We start from the raw sequence: 18,144 nt of genomic DNA, 5'->3' as shown, positions 1-18,144 counted from the left end.
GAGTGTGTTGAATAAAAAATCATCCTCGACCTGTTCTGAGTGGAGGCTTACGTTGTGAAATTGTGCTGCTCTAGCCACCACTTGAGAATACGCGGTGCTGTCTTCTGGTGGAGATGGCTTTGTAGGGTATGCCTCCGGACTGTTATCTGACACTGGGGCGTCGTATAGGTCCCATGCGTCTTGATCTTGGTCACCCTGGCTTATGGTGGTGTGAGCTGGGGAGTGTGATGGAGTTCGTGCTGGTGAGATGTTAATCACGGGCGGAGGAGAGGGTGGTGGGGTAACTCTTTTCACCACTTTTGGTTGTGGTGTCTGTTCAGTTTGGAACTCCAACCTTCTCTTTCTTCTAATGGGGGGAAGGGTGCTTATTTTTCCTGTCCCCTGCTGTATGAAGATACGCTTTTGCGTATGGTCCACATCAGTTGCTTGTAGCTCTTCCTCAAACCTATGCTTTTGCATTTGGGAGGTTAGCGAGTGCTCTTCTGTATAAGAGCCTGAAGCTGGGTCGCTTGCAGTTTGTTTCGGCATCGAAACCCTGTCTGCGTGTTTTTTCGGCTCCGAGGTGACTTTTTTCTTTTTCGGGGCCGAAACCTCTCGGCGTCGATCTTCTTCGGTGCCGCTGTCTCGGCATCGAGCCGTGTCCACACCGGCATCTCGGTGTCGAGGCTTGTCTCCAGCACTTTCTCGGTCCCGAGAAGGCTGCGTGCCGGTGTCTCGACCGGAGTCGGACGACCTCGGCACTGTTTGGGCCTTTTTCGGTGCCGACGGTCGGTCACCGAATTTATGGGTGGAGCCATGGCCTGATGGCAGTGGCGTCCCCTGGGCCTTGTAAATCTTTCTCTGTGTGGTTTTCGACGTCTTACTCACGGTTTGTGTATCGTCGAATCCTTCGGAGTCCGATTCTTGGATGGAGAAGGTACCTTCCTCTTCCTGCTCCTCGAACTCTTGGTGGGCTGTCGGCACGGACGCCATCTGAAGGCTTCTGGCTCGACGGTCTCGGAGTGTCTTTCGGGACCGGAACGCACGACAGGCCTCACAGGTGTCTTCACTGTGCTCAGGTGACAGGCACAGGTTACAGACCAAGTGTTGGTCTGAATAGGGGTATTTATTGTGGCATTTGGGGCAGAAACGGAACGGGGTCCGTTCCATCGGCGTTCTTCAGCACGCGGTCGGGCCGACCAGGCCCCGACGGGGGATCGAAAAACTACCCCGAAGGGCACCGGAGCTCTTCGATCTTCGATGCGGTGTGGAATCTAAGTACGCCGATCCCGAACGCAACAATACCGACGAAAATCTTCCGAAATTAGCTAATTTTCCGTTCCGAAACTCGGAGCGACAGGAACACGTCCGAACCCGATGGCGGAAAAAAAACAATCGAAGATGGAGTCGACGCCCATGCGCAATGGAGACAAAAGGAGGAGTCACTCGGTCCCGTGACTCGAAAGACTTCTTCGAAGAAAAACAACTTGTAACACTCCGGCCCAACACCAGATGGCGAGCTATTGCAAAACATGCGTATCTACAGCGACAGATGCCATCGAACACATAATTTCTCTCAACTCTAAAACAAAAGTTTGAGGTATGAGAGAGCTTAAAAAGATAACTCCTACCACCACTCATTCATTCATTTGGAGTCCCCCACTAACATTGTGTTGGGACCAGAGATGATTTAGACAGAAAGAGCAGGTTGTGCGAACATTTTGGTGTTGGTCCCATTGTCCAAGGACCACCACAGACTGAGTTGTGAGCAAACATATTTTGTAAAAGTAATGCCCTGCAAAGCATTATTGAGCAAGTTTCCATTTGACACAAATATTTTAGTATGTTGATGTGACTGTAATTCTTAGAACATCCCCTAGAGGACACCACAATGAAAATAGCATTTGTAAGAAACGTGGTAATGTAACTATATAGTTAACCTCTACCGAACATAACCATAAAAAATGGCTTTAAATAATGCAACACTATACGTTTTCAGGGATAGCAGGCCCATAGCAATGATATTACAAACAGGGCCCTTAAAACACAAAGTACTCCCAGCTGTAAAACAAATGTTCCAGCCATGAGAGCACTTAAAAAACACTGAATAGTGGGTGGAGTTATTATTCTGGGGCCAAATATGAAGTAGACAGAAAGAGCAAGTTATGCAAACGTTTTGCTGGTGGTCCCATTGTCCTAGGACCACCACAGGTTGAGTTATGAACTAAAATGTTTTGTAAAAGTAATGCCGTGCAAAGCATTACGAGTCAAGTTTCCCGAGTGCAGTGAATATTGTAGTATCGGCTCTCCCGCTGTGCCGGGAGAGCCGCAGCCGCTTTCGCTTTAGATTTCTGTTTTACTTTAAGCATTTACCAATTTTAAGTGTTTTAAGGGGAGAGCCACAAGAAATGACTCGCATTGGGTAACTGTAAAGAAATGGCTCCCTGTTGCAGTTACCCCCCACTTTTTGCCTGATACTGATGCTGACTTGACTGAGAAGTGTGCTGGGACCCTGCTAACCAGGCCCCAGCACCAGTGTTCTTTCACCTAAAATGTACCATTGTATCCACAATTGGCACACCCTGGCATTCAGATAAGTCCCTTGTAACTGGTACTTCTAGTACCAAGGGCCCTGATGCCAAGGAAGGTCTCTAAGGGCTGCAGCATGTCTTATGCCACCCTAGAGACCCCTCACTCAGCACAGACACACTGCTTACAAGCCTGTGTGTGCTAGTGAGAACAAAATGAGTAAGTCGACATGGCACTCCCCTCAGGGTGCCATGCCAGCCTCTCACTGCCTATGCAGTATAGGTAAGACACCCCTCTAGCAGGCCTTACAGCCCTAAGGCAGGGTGCACTATACCATAGGTGAGGGTACCAGTGCATGAGCATGGTACCCCTACAGTGTCTAAACAACACCTTAGACATTGTAAGTGCAGGGTAGCCATAAGAGTATATGGTCTGGGAGTCTGTTTTACACAAACTCCACAGCACCATAATGGCTACACTGAAAACTGGGAAGTTTGGTATCAAACTTCTCAGCACAATAAATGCACACTGATGCCAGTGTACATTTTATTGTAAAATACACCACAGAGGGCACCTTAGAGGTGCCCCCTGAAACTTAACCGACTGTCTGTGTAGGCTGACTAGTTCCAGCAGCCTGCCACACCAGAGACATGTTGCTGGCCCCATGGGGAGAGTGCCTTTGTCACTCTGAGGCCAGTAACAAAGCCTGCACTGGGTGGAGATGCTAACACCTCCCCCAGGCAGGAGCTGTGACACCTGGCGGTGAGCCTCAAAGGCTCACCCCTTTGTCACAGCCCAGCAGGGCACTCCAGCTTAGTGGAGTTGCCCGCCCCCTCCGGCCACGGCCCCCACTTTTGGCGGCAAGGCTGGAGGGAACAAAGAAAGCCACAAGGAGGAGTCACTGGCCAGTCAGGACAGCCCCTAAGGTGTCCTGAGCTGAAGTGACTCTGACTTTTAGAGATCCTCCATCTTGCAGATGGAGGATTCCCCCAATAGGGTTAGGATTGTGACCCCCTCCCCTTGGGAGGAGGCACAAAGAGGGTGTACCCACCCTCAGGGCTAGTAGCCATTGGCTACTAACCCCCCAGACCTAAACACGCCCTTAAATTTAGTATTTAAGGGCTACCCTGAACCCTAGAGAATTAGATTCCTGCAACTACAAGAAGAAGGACTGCCTAGCTGAAAAACCCCTGCAGAGGAAGACCAGAAGACGACAACTGCCTTGGCTCCAGAAACTCACCGGCCTGTCTCCTGCCTTCCAAAGATCCTGCTCCAGCGACGCCTTCCAAAGGGACCAGCGACCTCGACATCCTCTGAGGACTGCCCCTGCTTCGAAAAGACAAGAAACTCCCGAGGACAGCGGACCTGCTCCAAGAAAAGCTGCAACTTTGTTTCCAGCAGCTTTAAAGAACCCTGCAAGCTCCCCGCAAGAAGCGTGAGACTTGCAACACTGCACCCGGCGACCCCGACTCGGCTGGTGGCGATCCAACACCTCAGGAGGGACCCCAGGACTACTCTAAGACTGTGAGTACAAAAACCTGTCCCCCCTGAGCCCCCACAGTGCCGCCTGCAGAGGGAATCCCGAGGCTTCCCCTGACCGCGACTCTTTGAATCCTAAGTCCCGACACCTGGGAGAGACCCTGCACCCGCAGCCCCCAGGACCTGAAGGACCGGACTTTCACTGGAGGAGTGACCCCCAGGAGTCCCTCTCCCTTGACCAAGTGGAGGTTTCCCCGAGGAACCCCCCCCTTACCTGCCTGCAGCGCTGAAGAGATCTCTAGATCTCCCATTGACTTCCATTACAAACCCGACGCTTGTTTCTACACTGCACCCGGCCGCCCCCGCGCTGCTGAGGGTGAAATTTCTGTGTGGGCTTGTGTCCCCCCCGGTGCCCTACAAAACCCCCCTGGTCTGCCCTCCGAAGACGCGGGTACTTACCTGCAAGCAGACCGGAACCGGGGCACCCCCTTCTCTCCATTCTAGCCTATGTGTTTTGGGCACCACTTTGAACTCTGCACCTGACCGGCCCTGAGCTGCTGGTGTGGTGACTTTGGGGTTGCTCTGAACCCCCAACGGTGGGCTACCTTGGACCAAGAACTGAACCCTGTAAGTGTCTTACTTACCTGGTAAAACTAACAAAAACTTACCTCCCCCAGGAACTGTGAAAATTGCACTAAGTGTCCACTTTTAAAACAGCTATTTGTCAATAACTTGAAAAGTATACATGCAATTTTTATGATTTAAAGTTCCTAAAGTACTTACCTGCAATACCTTTCGAATGAGATATTACATGTAGAATTTGAACCTGTGGTTCTTAAAATAAACTAAGAAAAGATATTTTTCTATAACAAAACCTATTGGCTGGATTTGTCTCTGAGTGTGTGTACCTCATTTATTGTCTATGTGTATGTACAACAAATGCTTAACACTACTCCTTGGATAAGCCTACTGCTCGACCACACTACCACAAAATAGAGCATTAGTATTATCTATTTTTACCACTATTTTACCTCTAAGGGGAACCCTTGGACTCTGTGCATGCTATTCCTTACTTTGAAATAGCACATACAGAGCCAACTTCCTACAGTAACTGTGAACAAACACCACCAATCAAGTTCACGCTGTTGTACCTGTTCGCACTGTGAGTGCCATGCAGCAGGAAGGGGAGAGACAAAAGAAGAAAAAAAATAGTTTGCTCACGCTGAAGTATATCAGCGATCATGCAATAATTCTTGTATCGGGGACAGTCTGCCATGCATGACAAAAACAGGTTTGAGGCGGCACAAACGTAAAGCATTTACCAATGACGTCAAGTGATCTTTGAATGGCAAGCCCACGAACGAGTGAAAGTGAATGGCATGATATGGGTGTGGTTAAAAGCCCACAACACTTACAATAGGTTAAAGTGCTTGCGCACACAACCTATAAAGTTTCTTGTGTCAATGTACTGTAACACTGCATAGACTATGGCATGGTCAGGGGCCTCCTTTACATCAAGATATGAAAAAGTCTTGAAGTCATTGTAGGAAGCTCGCTCTTTATATAGTGGACCAAAAAGAGCAAACCCCAGAGAACGACACAAATGACACGCCAAATGCTCTCTGTTGTGGTAGTGTGGACAAGCAGTTAGGCATATCCGACTAGTGCTAATGAAGTATTGCACACACAAAGGCAGTGTAGGAAGTTGGCTCTGTATGTGCTATTTCAAAGTAAGGAATAGCATGCACAGACTCCAAGGGTTCCCCTTAGAGGTAAGATAGTGGCAAAAAGAGATAATACTAATGCTCTATTTTGTGGTAGTGTGGTCGAGCAGTAGGCTTATCAAAGGAGTAGTGTTAAGCATTTGTTGTACACCCACAGGCAATAAATGAGGAACACACACTCAAAGACAATTCCAGGTCAATAGGTTTTTCTGTAGACAAATATATTTTCTTAGTTTATTTTAAGAACCACAGGTTCAAATTCTACATGTAATATCTCATTTGAAAGGTATTGCAGGTAAGTACGTTAGGAACTTTGAATCATTACAGTAGCATATATACTTTTCACATAAAACACAAATAGCTGTTTTAAAAGTGGACACAGTGCAATTTTCACAGTTCCTGGGGGAGGTAAAGTAATATTAGTTTTAACAGGTAAGTAAGTCACTTACAGGTCTCAGTTTTTGGTCCAAGGTAGCCCACCGTTGGGGGTTCAGAGCAACCCCAAAGTTATCACACCAGCAGCTCAGGGCCGGTCAGGTGCAAAGGTCAAAGAGGTGCCCAAAACACATAGGCTTCAATGGAGAGAAGGGGGTGCCCCGGTTCCAGTCTGCCAGCAGGTAAGTAAGTACCCGCGTCTTCGGAGGGCAGACCAGGGGGGTTTTGTAGGGCACCGGGGGACACACAAGTCAGCACAAAAAGTACACCCTCAGCAGCGCGGGGGCAGCCGGGTGCAGTGTGCAAACACGCGTCGGGTTTACAATGGTTTTCAATGAGAGATCAAGGGATCTCTTCAGCGTTGCAGGCAGGCAAGGGGGGGCTCCTCGGGGTAGCCACCACCTGGGCAACGGAGAGGGCCTCCTGGGGGTCACTCCTGCACAGGAGTTCCGTTCCTTTAGGTGCTGGGGGCTGCGGGTGCAGGGTCTTTTCCAGCCGTCGGGAAATGGAGTTCAGGCAGTCGCGGTCAGGGGGAGCCTCGGGATTCCCTCTGCAGGCATCGCTGTGGGGGCTCAGGGGAGACAACTTTGGTTACTCACGGTCTCGGAGTCGCCGGAGGGTCCTCCCTGAGGTGTTGGTTCTCCACCAGTCGAGTCGGGGTCGCCGGGTGCACTGTTGCAAGTCTCACGCTTCTTGCGGGGAGTTGCAGGGGTCTTTAAATCTGCTCCTTGAAACAAAGTTGCAGTTCTTTTGGAGCAGTGCCGCTGTCCTCGGGAGTTTCTTGTCTTTCTTGAAGCAGGGCAGTCCTCAGAGGTTTCAGAGGTCGCTGGTCCCTTGGAAAGCGTCGCTGGAGCAGGTTTCTTTGGAAGGCAGGAGACAGGCCGGTAAGTCTGGGGCCAAAGCAGTTGGTGTCTTCTGTTCTTCCTCTGCAGGGGTTTTACAGCTCAGCAGTCCTCTTCTTCTTGTTAGTTGCAGGAATCTAAATTCTTAGGTTCAGGGAAGCCCTTAAATACTAAATTTAAGGGCGTGTTTAGGTCTGGGGGGTTAGTAGCCAATGGCTACTAGCCCTGAGGGTGGGTACACCCTCTTTGTGCCTCCTCCCAAGGGGAGGGGGGCACATCCCTAATCCTATTGGGGGAATCCTCCATCTGCAATATGGAGGATTTCTAAAAGTTAGAGTCACTTCAGCTCAGGACACCTTAGGGGCTGTCCTGACTGGCCAGTGACGACTCCTTGTTTTTCTCATTATTTTCTCCGGCCTTGCCGCCAAAAGTGGGGGCCGTGGCCGGAGGGGGCGGGCAACTCCACTAGCTGGAGTGTCCTGCGGTGCTGGCACAAAGGGGTGAGCCTTTGAGGCTCACCGCCAGGTGTGACAGCTCCTGCCTGGGGGAGGTGTTAGCATCTCCACCCAGTGCAGGCTTTGTTACTGGCCTCAGAGTGACAAAGGCACTCTCCCCATAGGGCCAGCAACATGTCTCGGTTGTGGCAGGCTGCTGGAACCAGTCAGCCTACACAGATAGTCGGTTAAGGTTTCAGGGGGCACCTCTAAGGTGCCCTCTGTGGTGCATTTTACAATAAAATGTACACTGGCATCAGTGTGCATTTATTGTGCTGAGAAGTTTGATACCAAACTTCCCAGTTTTCAGTGTAGCCATTATGGTGCTGTGGAGTTCGTGTAAAACAGACTCCCAGACCATATACTCTTATGGCTACCCTGCACTTACAATGTCTAAGGTTTTGCTTAGACACTGTAGGGGTACAGTGCTCATGCACTGGTGCCCTCACCTATGGTATAGTGCACCCTGCCTTAGGGCTGTAAGGCCTGCTAGAGGGGTGACTTATCTATACTTGCATAGGCAGTGAGAGGCTGGCATGGCACCCTGAGGGGAGTGCCATGTCGACTTACTCATTTTGTTCTCACCAGCACACACAAGCTGGTAAGCAGTGTGTCTGTGCTGAGTGAGGGGTCTCCAGGGTGGCATAAGACATGCTACAGCCCTTAGAGACCTTCCTTGGCATCAGGGCCCTTGGTACCAGGGGTACCATTTACAAGGGACTTATCTGGATGCCAGGGTGTGCCAATTGTGGATACAAAAGTACAGGTTAGGGAAAGAACACTGGTGCTGGGGCCTGGTTAGCAGGCCTCAGCACACTTTCAATTCAAAACATAGCATCAGCAAAGGCAAAAAGTCAGGGGGTAACCATGCCAAGGAGGCATTTCCTTACAGGCAGTAAGTGAGGCACACATTCAAAGGATTCTGACACCAAATTATGTTACTTTTTTTTTTTTAGCAGGTGGGGGAATGTAAGCCCGCTCTCGGCAGTACTTCCATTTTTGGCCCTGAAAATAAGTGGGATGAAGTTGAGGAAAGTATTATAATCATAGGTGTAATCTTATCCTATGCCCTGCGGAGCCCTGTGCAGTGTCAACGACTGATTAGAGGGACAAAGGGTTCTCGGAGAAGTGAACTGTTACTGCATTGTGATCTAGTGCTCTTAAAAAAGGTGTGTTCTTAACTAGCCCCAGAGTAGGGTTTGTGAGGCTCTGACAGATACAAGACTGTGGTTTTAGATCCTGGGGAACAGATGTTGTGTGCCTGCCAACAATTTTTTTCTTTCTGGCACATTATTGGCTCCAGTCTGATGGTACTAGGTAAACACTTGTCTGGCTTGCTCCCTTTTAAATCTGTTCCCTTTACAAGTATGTTTTGTGTAGGTTTCCGGTCTTCTCCTTACTAACTCCAGACTTTGCTTTCTCATAGATGCTGTCTGTTTCATGCCTCCAATCTGTGTGTCCTTGCCTCTTGTCTGTGCCCTCATGCCTGTCTGTATGTCATTGCTCAGTCTGTGTGTTCCTGCCTACTGGGCGATGGGTGCAGGTGTATCATGAGGAGTCTGATTTTTGACACCGGAAGCAGTCACAGTTGAGGGGGCCTCAAACAGAGACTGCAGGGGGCGTTGGTGAGTCCAAATTAGGCAAGTCAAAGGTGGGCTTTGTCTCTGGAGGGCTGGGGGACCACACTTGCACCACTGGCCCACTTCAGCTCGGGCTAGGTGGCACAGGTGCAGTGGTTCCTTTAGGTGTCAGGTTTCCAGAGTCCTCATGTCTCTGGGGGGTCCTGAAGGATGCAGGGAAGCGGCTCCGCTGCTCCACAGGAGTCCCTTGGTCTTTCTTGAAGGCAGTCAGTCCTTCTAGGCATTTGGAGGCACAACAGCTTGCAGGACAAGACCGCTTTGGTGCAATTCTGTGGTAAGAGCAGGCAGGCCGGCAGAGCTGGTGCCAAGTTAGTTGCTTCTTCCTCAGTCTTTGCTTTTGAGACTCTTGTGTGCCCTTCTTCCTCATACGTCAGCAGGAATCTAAGGTCCTGGTATCAGGCGGTTCCCTAAATACTCATTTTCAGGGTATTAAGGGAAGTGAATGGTAGTAGCTAATGGGCTACTTATCCATGGGGTCACTACGCCCCTTAGGTGACCACTGCCTTAGGGAAGTGGGCATCACCATGTCCCAGAATTGCTAATTCCACCACAGACAAGATGGTGGAATTCCCAAGGCTGTGTTCATTTCAGACTGATCACTCCAGAGGTGTGTCCAGCCTACAAATGCAACGTGCCTCCTGCATAGCTAATTTTCCTGACTGTCCAGGTGTCAAATGGGCCCTGATAAATGAGGTCAGCATCTCCCTTCTGAGGGAAGCAGATCTGCATACTAAGGGTGGTGGGCTTCTTTGAAGCCTTCCTGCTGTGAAATGGAGATGTGCAGGTCATCCTGTTGGGTGCTAACACCCTTGCCAAAGTAGACTTCATTCCTGACCGCCCGAACGAGCAAAGGCTCTCACCCTTAGGGGGTCAGAAACGCGTGTGTTGGTGGCACATTGGTGGAAACTAGTCAGTCAGCCCACCAGCAGTTGGTAGGCTTTCAAGGGCACCTCTAAGGTGCTCTCTGGGTGCATGTATTAATAAATTCATGACTGGAATCTGTGAGGGTTTATTAATACGAGTTGTTTGATACCAAACATCCCTATTTTCAGTGAAGCCATCATGTAGCTGAGGAACTTGTACTGACCAGTGTCCAGCGCATGTTATTTAAATTGGTTTCCATGTTCACTTACTATGTTGAGGAATCAACAAACACATCACATTTTTCCTCATGCAGGTATGCCCTCAGCTGTAATATAATGTGCCCTGCCTTAAGGCTGTAAGGCCTGCTGTAGGGGTGACTTACAAGTATTACAGGTAGTTTTAGGTGACATGACATACAAGTATGTGCCATGTCATGTTTTCACCTTTTGGAGCACTTTCTCATGCAACCTCTAGTGGCAGTCTGTATGAGTTTGGTGATGGGTCCCTCAGAGTGGCACAAGCTGTGCTGTAGCTCTTGGGGTATACTCTTTCGAACCCCTGCCATTTACTAGAGATTTACAGAGGTGGATCAAATGACCAGGTGTCTTGCTTGGGGAAGGAACAGTGGGGCTGGGGACCTAGTTAGCAGCAACCCAGTGCACTTAAGTCAAAGTTGCAGCAAAAACCTCTTGCAGCAAAAACTGGCAAAAAGTATGTATGGGGGGAGGGGGGGGAGGTGGGATGGTCTTTTGCAACCAGAACCCAGTTTCCTACAGTCATGAAGAAAGCACACTCATTCTTGAATTTATTAGAAGGGTTACCTGGCCTGTTTAACAAAAAAACAAAAAAACAACAACAAAAAAATCATGTTTGGTGAAGTAACTAATGTTGTTGGAACTCCAGAAAATTCTGCAAGATGGGCCGGTATGGAAAATGCAGAGGCTACTCCCTTTCTTACACCCCTATGCACTTTGAAAGGTAGATCACATGGAGATATGGGATTGTAAAATTGTGGCAAAGACCTTGCAAAGCCACCATTCAAATAGATGTTGAAGAAGTCTTCACATGGAAAATTATTTTCCAGTGGGAGAAAGCAGTACAAGATTACAAGAACATTTCCAGCAATTTGGAGAATCTCTGGATCTAAAGGTAGGGTACGCATGTTTATATCGTGAAAAATATTTAAAAACTTTTATTTTTCTAATGAAATGCCTCTGACTTTTCAGAATTGATCATAAAAATCCAAATCTCCTATTTGCCCGTGCCTCAGTCTCTGTGTAGGCCGTTTGTTGTGTGCAATAGAGACACAATCACTAAGATTATTTGTCTATGTGTCACCTCTGAATTATTAATCAGGAAATGTACAAATCACTGCAACTTGCAATCTATTTTTCTTTACTTTCTTCACAAAGAACGGCAGAGAGCAGCTGCCATATCTTGTAGACTTCGAAACAGCGTCTTTGTAACTGCTAAAAGTTTCACCAGTGTCCACAAAAATATTAGGAGAAAGTAATGATAAGAATTGTTGCATCTCTTCCTTAAATAACTTACTTTGGTGGTTCAGATTTTACATCGTCATCAATGTCTATGATGGATTCTGATCCTAAATGTAAAAAATAATAATAATAATAATTTAGTATTTAGCAGCTCTTATTTGCCACCATACATTTATGCAAATTATATCAGCATAGTTAAAGCAACAGTCCAATTATTATTATTATAAGAAATGAACGTGGGACACATTTTATTGATCATAAGCATGACAGGTGAAAAACGACCCTGATCATGTACTCCACATTCAGATATATCAGTAGCATACCCGTCAGCATACTACATTATTTCCTTGGACAATTAACAAAAATCAATGGATATTGTCTAGAACTGGATCTCACTGAAGTGGGTGCTGTTTTAGACACTAAAAAAGAAAAAAAAATCCAGCCCTGTATCTCTGGCAATGCTTGAGGTACGGTGTCTTGAAAGAACAACTTTTCAAGCGTGCAGCCATGTATTTGTCACCGACAACTTTTCAAAACACTTGTTTAGGAGTACTGACCGTTTTATTAAGAAATTACATCTTAGTAGTTGCCCATTTTCAAAAGTCTTTCAATTTATGCCTACGCAGGTACAGAGGCAATGGAGATGGGGCAGGCACTTCATCATTACCTAAGTTACAAAGTCGACATCAATAGTATCATTACAAAAGTTTGTAGGGCTGAAACGATGTGACAGGCGTCAGTGCACCAAGGCAGCTACAGAGGGCCTAGCATTTGTTAACCTACAAGTTGTTTGTCACGGACTGTGATGAATGAGTCATGCTAGCCACTGAGGTGGTGACCCAACAGCTGTGGTTGTGCAGTAGCTTCCCAGAGAATGGGTTGGTGGGGCGTTGGAGGAGACAAGAGCTTCCAAGCTACAATACTCCTGAGTGGCATCATATGGTGAGTGGATCTTAGGAGAGGGTTCCATAAAAATAGCTCACCAATTTGAACATTCATTCATATTTCCTGGGGTTGAGTAAGCTATGTGTTGAAAGAAATGAAAATGAAAAAAAGACTGAATAATGAAATTGATCCCATTACAGAGAAGCAAAGCAATGTTTCCACAAAAAAAAAAAAAAAAGTGGAAAACATTATTTAAAACTCAACAAACCAACGAAAAACAATTTTCAAATCTCAGTGTAGTGCTTGACGTAATCCCTCATCTTCAAAGATTCTCATGTGATGGAGGAACAAATTAAACAAAATGGAACAGGATGTTGGAGCTTTTACATTGTTGGGTGTCATAGGGTCTTTGAGGTCTTCAACTCTAAATTAAATAGGAGACACTTGAGTATTCTCAGACACTTTTCTTAATAGAACCAAATGAAACAATAAACATGCGCATCCATACTGTATTCCATGCAGGAGAATGTGAAACCCCAAGAGGAATGCACGCTTTACCAGGGAGAGTGATATTCTGAGTATGTGTCCAGAACAGTGACATGGAAGGTTTCTGGCAATTAAACCACTTCAAAATAAATAACATTGGTTTACATACTGCAACCTGTCACAAACAGCCTAGTAACAATATAAATATAAAATCTTGTTTAGCACATACCTTCAGATTGTGAATCAAGACTGATTACATTATCTGAATGTCTCAGAGTCGCAACTGAGAGCTGTGATACTGACGAGGAGTGGTCACTTGATGTGTAAGTGCTCAAAGGGAAAGGTACCATAGTTTGCTGAGGTATACAAGTTTGTGCAAAACTAGCAGCAGGTTCGACAGCCACTGTGCAAGCTTCAACTGGTTTTGTTCTTGTTGTAGATACTGCTGGTGTGGATAGGTGGGTACTGGAATCCATGCCTCTCGGCCTGAACATGAAAACATAAATAGAAGGCCATAAGTTTACTAGTATGGAATGACCACATAGAGTACCAAATAAAGGATGGCCATTACACGTCATGACAGGAGAAAGCTTCTCCAAAAGAGGGTATGACCACTTTAATTTCCGTGGAGGTTGTCACCAGAACATCAATGTCTACAATGGAAGAAAGCTTCCATCTCATTAACTCTCATTTTCACTTTCACAGTGTGTGAAACCCTAAATGCATGCCAACAAGTTAATTAGCTTAAGCTAGAACACCAAGCCACATTGCATTAAAACTTTTTACATGAAAAGTAGCCACCACTAAACATGTTTAAACTTATGCAGACACAAGACAGCACACACAGGAATGTGGATCAAGGGATGCTATCTTTGCTTCCCAAAAAACAGAATAACTAGTATGAGGAGTAACACCTGGTCTAATGCTTAGGTTGCTGGTTGTGAAACCATGAGATGTAGATCCTAATACTGGCCAACTTCATCCTTACTCAAGTTGTGTATTTGTGTACTGTGCTTAACCATTTTCTGTGCCTGTACGTTGTAAAGAAAAAAATCTTAGATGGTTAATCTCCGATTCTAAACAGAGGCGCTTTGTCTTGGTTTCCTATTTTCATCATTGATGTTTTCAAAAGCTCAAGATTGGAGGTAAACCTCTTATTTTCTTTTTATGTGGGGCATATTCACTTAAGTTTTCTATTTCCTTAACTCAACATTTTGCTTTCTAAACTTAACACTTCCCGTAAACTTAATTACAGCTTACCCAAATTGTTACCAATAACCTTATGCCTTTCTACAGAGGTACCTTTTCTGATTTTTAACCCCATCTTTTGTCTCTTATTATTTTAGTTTGGAGCTATTTGACTCCCAAGGATTTCCAATTACTCCCAAACCAGTCACTTGTCACAAGCAAAATCTTCATGTTCTGCTAATTTCTAGGCATTTTCCTCCATTTAAATTGTGTTTTTTAAACCTGCCAAAATTTAGCAAAGAATATTTTTATTGCACTATATTTGTACCAGCTGCGATAAAAACTACAAAACGTATAATTCTGATATGTATGGGTGAGGGAGGTAGTACACATATTGGAAATTATCAAACCCATCCAAATGAGGGCCAAAGTCTGTTTTGGTGTTGGTTATGTACGAATAAATCATGAGGAAGTCTCCTGAGCCCCACAATTCACCACGAAACAGACTCAACCACGGAAATTCATTTTTCCACCATTTAATTGGAAAATGTCTGATACTGGTCTGCTTCATAAATTTTGAAGTCAATTTACATAATTATTATTGTAATCACCCCAGTACTACTTTTCTGTATTTAGGGAGGGAGAAGGATCATAAGTGAATCACCAGCACTACAAGCTACAAATAGATAGTTATTGGCAACTACCGATTCTTGTTTCCAGCATGTTTTCTTGTAAATCACATGCAATGCACAGACTACAAAGAAGTAGCCTCCTTCTCTAAAACAGTAGATTACAAAAGTCGTTTGGGTAATATTAAATAAAGACATCAAAACATTCTGAGTGACTTGCGCCCCTTTGCCCGAGTAGCTACACAAAACTTTGCAAGTAAATGTGTGAATAGCTATCCATGTAGCTACTTTACGTTGGTCAGTTATTTGAATGTTCGCCAGAAAGGTCACTGTGCACCCATTTTTATATGTAGAGCTAGCCTGTGGCGTCCCTTAGTGTTTGTTTAGCTTTTAACAAATATGAATGCCCCTTACAATCCATATTGAAATACCTCCCTTGGAGACTTATGTAGTTGTGAGAGAGAGAACAAAAAACTGCCTTCAACAGTAACACTGTGTGGGTGTGCGCGGGTGAGTAAAAAGACCTCTTCGTCAATTTTCTGAGTTAGTTAAAAATGTTTGGAGCTACAAAGGCAAATCCACCATTAGTTTAATAAGGGTTGATGTGTACGTAGCACTACCCTGTTCTTGTGGGACACTAATCATAACCCCTCAATAGAGAAAACTTAGGGCACATAAGTTACTTCTACTAAACCACTACCTTTCAAGTCCATCGTTGCAGAGTTCACACAGTGGCCACATCAAGCAAATGAAATCAATGTTTAAGTTCTAGAAAAGTGTTGTAAAGTATCTACAGTGGCATTATTTTCTTTAGACGTTCCATAAAAGCCTTAATAACTGGTATTATAAAATAAAAGCACGTTTTCCATTTCATAGGTACGAGACAACTGCCACCAAGAGTACTCAAATTAATGTGTAAGCCAATCTTAACTCCTGTAAAGTTGAAAGTTATTTAATGATATATTGCACAAATGCTTTAAAATGGTTTTGATAAATTGTCACATAAGTGTGCAAACCATCTCCACTATGCAGCATAAAATGCTCTTGTAGTTGGTTGCCTATTTTACGGAAGGATAGTGAAAGCATCTTAGGAAAATGTGTTGCTAACCAAACTTTAAGATTTCATTATCTTTGATTTAAGATGTAAAATGTGCCTCTCTTCTTTCAACAAGTTGGCCAGATGTGGCAGCTTGATGAACTTCCAACAACAGTGAAAAACCTAACTGATAAGCCCATGTTTGGGCAATCAGCAACTTTGTAACTGGTGCCTGATAGCATTGGTAGTTGGGAAAGAGGGTAGGCAAACATCTATTACCAAAGTGTCGACAAAGAATTCACCATTGACTGAGGGTGCAGCTTTGAAGATGCAGTTTTGGCATATGTTTTTCAGAACAGCAATGGGATTCCCCACATTAGGAATAATTTATCACAAGCATGCGTGTTGATTTGCCATTTGCAAATCTCCTACTGATTTCTACTCTAATGACCAACAAATTAGTTGCTTACTCCAGGTAGATAATCTGTCTGAAGATATATTTGAGGAAATGACAAATTAATACTGACATCTTGGACTACTGAAGTGAATGAGAGCCTCCCTGCTTCTTGAAAACAAAACATGACTGGAATGTCTGTGTACATCAACGCTACTTTGTGATAAAACACTTTCTTAAAATGCCTTAAGCCCTAGTTCCACTGTTGTTAACTCCTACACATTGATGAGTAGCCTGGCCTCAATCTTTGTGCGCCATGGGTGGTCACCCCAGTAGAGAGGGATTGGTGGCTATGTTCACTTGTGGCTAAGGATCTACAGATGGTCTGCTCTGTAATACATGCTCTTATTACACCACTGATGTGCTCTGCTTCTAAACAATACTAGATCTTCCCAGGTCCTGGTCTCTAGAGACCACAGACAAGGTCCACCTTGTTGTACAAGAGGCGTTTTAAGTGTGCACTTGGAACCAATGCAATGCTTGTTAACTTTATTCCCAACAGTTTAATCAATGTCATCACTGCACGAGGTTGCAGTGTCTGGTAAAGTGGCACCACTTAATGCGTGTTTGATTTTTCTTGTATCAAAAGTAATGCTGCCTGACTGGATTTGGAAGTTTCAGTATCCATTTTAATTTTTCCAGAACGTCCTCAAACTTTGGCCCAAATAAATGCTCGCCATAAAATGCATACCCAAAAAGGTTTTAAAGCCCCTGAATGAGACACCTAAATCCTGAGGCAGACTTTCCTATAAAGCAGCATACATGTATTGATCGGCTATATCTAATACACCTCTTATTCCTACATTACTCATGTTCTCCTCCTGTATGATATCCTGCGCCTTTTTACAATATTGCTTTGAAATATGTAGGAAAATCTCTTCCACTTCTTCTCATTGATGTCTATCTTAGCAACTCAACAGTGCCTGTGAATTTGCCATGTGCCACTCCAAAGCAGTTCCAATTGCTACTCTTTTCCCTACACCATATACCCTCTTCCTCTTCGTGCCAGGAAGAGGGCTATCTCCTTGCATCTCTACAAATGCTCATTAAATAGCCAGGTTCACCTAAACTGAATTTGGCAAAATGCGACTATTGATGTACCTTGGGTCCTGTCGGGCAGCTTGAAATATTCATTCCACTCTGTTTAACTGCCCTCGTTTTAACAAGACTTTGACATTCTGAGTTATTAAGATAGATTTTATTAGGTATTGCTTAGGTTTTGTTTCACCCTTGACAATACTTCTTTGATGAAATCATCATCATACTCTTACACTTGCCTAGCTGCCCCAGTAGCGAAGGCTTCCCATTGGATAAATTAATGATACAAGATAGCATCATGTGGTGAGGCTTTAAAAGGATATGTATCCAACTGATCCTATTCTGTAAGACTTACCTGATACTTATTCTAAGCAGCACTCTGTTCCTTACCCTCCTGTGCCTGTTCTACGCCTTGATGCTCAGAATCAGTTTGCATAGAAGTCACTGCAGACTGTGGCTGAACCACCACTAACTACATCAAAGGAAATACACTTTATTTTTTATGCACTGTAATGTTTGATTTTTTCGCTATGAAATATACACATAGTACCGTCTCAAAAGGCAGCATTCTTTTATTTTTCTGCTGGGTTATCTGTAGGTGTTCTAAGTTACTTTTCTGGTGTTCAGTTAACAAACTCCTGTTCACTGAGTTAATGCGAATCCTACATTTGTGCCCACCCACTTCTTTATCTTCATCATTGCTATGTATAGCAGAGCATTTCCACTTCCATTTTTGGTGCCAATTCTCTTTTCAAATTCATAATTTTGATAGGGTTCCTTGTCATAAACTAAACTTATGGTTTACTGTACTCCTATCCAGAGCCAAAGTTCTTTGGGTCAACATGGTCTTTCAAGAGCTAAGGTCCTCATGAATTCAGTATTTTTGGGGGGTCGAAATTGAAGTCCGGATTATGTCCTGAAGTCGAGGCTGTTTTGCAATCAATCC

The 18,144-nt window shown here is 45.0% G+C and overlaps 1 protein-coding gene across 2 annotated transcripts in view; it reads right to left on the bottom strand.

Moving 5' to 3' along the window:
• SENP1 (SUMO specific peptidase 1) overlaps positions 1–18,144 on the bottom strand; it is a 163,777-nt gene that overhangs the window by 90,097 nt on the left and 55,536 nt on the right. For both annotated transcript variants that reach the window (XM_069230872.1, XM_069230873.1), the window contains exons 8-9: positions 13,083–13,339; positions 11,538–11,589 (exon numbers count right to left, since the gene is read on the bottom strand). In XM_069230872.1, coding sequence (XP_069086973.1) covers positions 11,538–11,589; positions 13,083–13,339 — 309 coding nt within the window. The remainder of the gene's footprint in view (positions 1–11,537; positions 11,590–13,082; positions 13,340–18,144) is intronic.

The sequence above is a fragment of the Pleurodeles waltl genome, chromosome 4_2, assembly GCF_031143425.1.
Source record: "Pleurodeles waltl isolate 20211129_DDA chromosome 4_2, aPleWal1.hap1.20221129, whole genome shotgun sequence".
Taxonomy (NCBI): domain Eukaryota; kingdom Metazoa; phylum Chordata; class Amphibia; order Caudata; family Salamandridae; genus Pleurodeles; species Pleurodeles waltl.
Note: the sequence above shows the minus strand (reverse complement) of the source record. Positions and strands in the feature narration are given on the sequence as shown.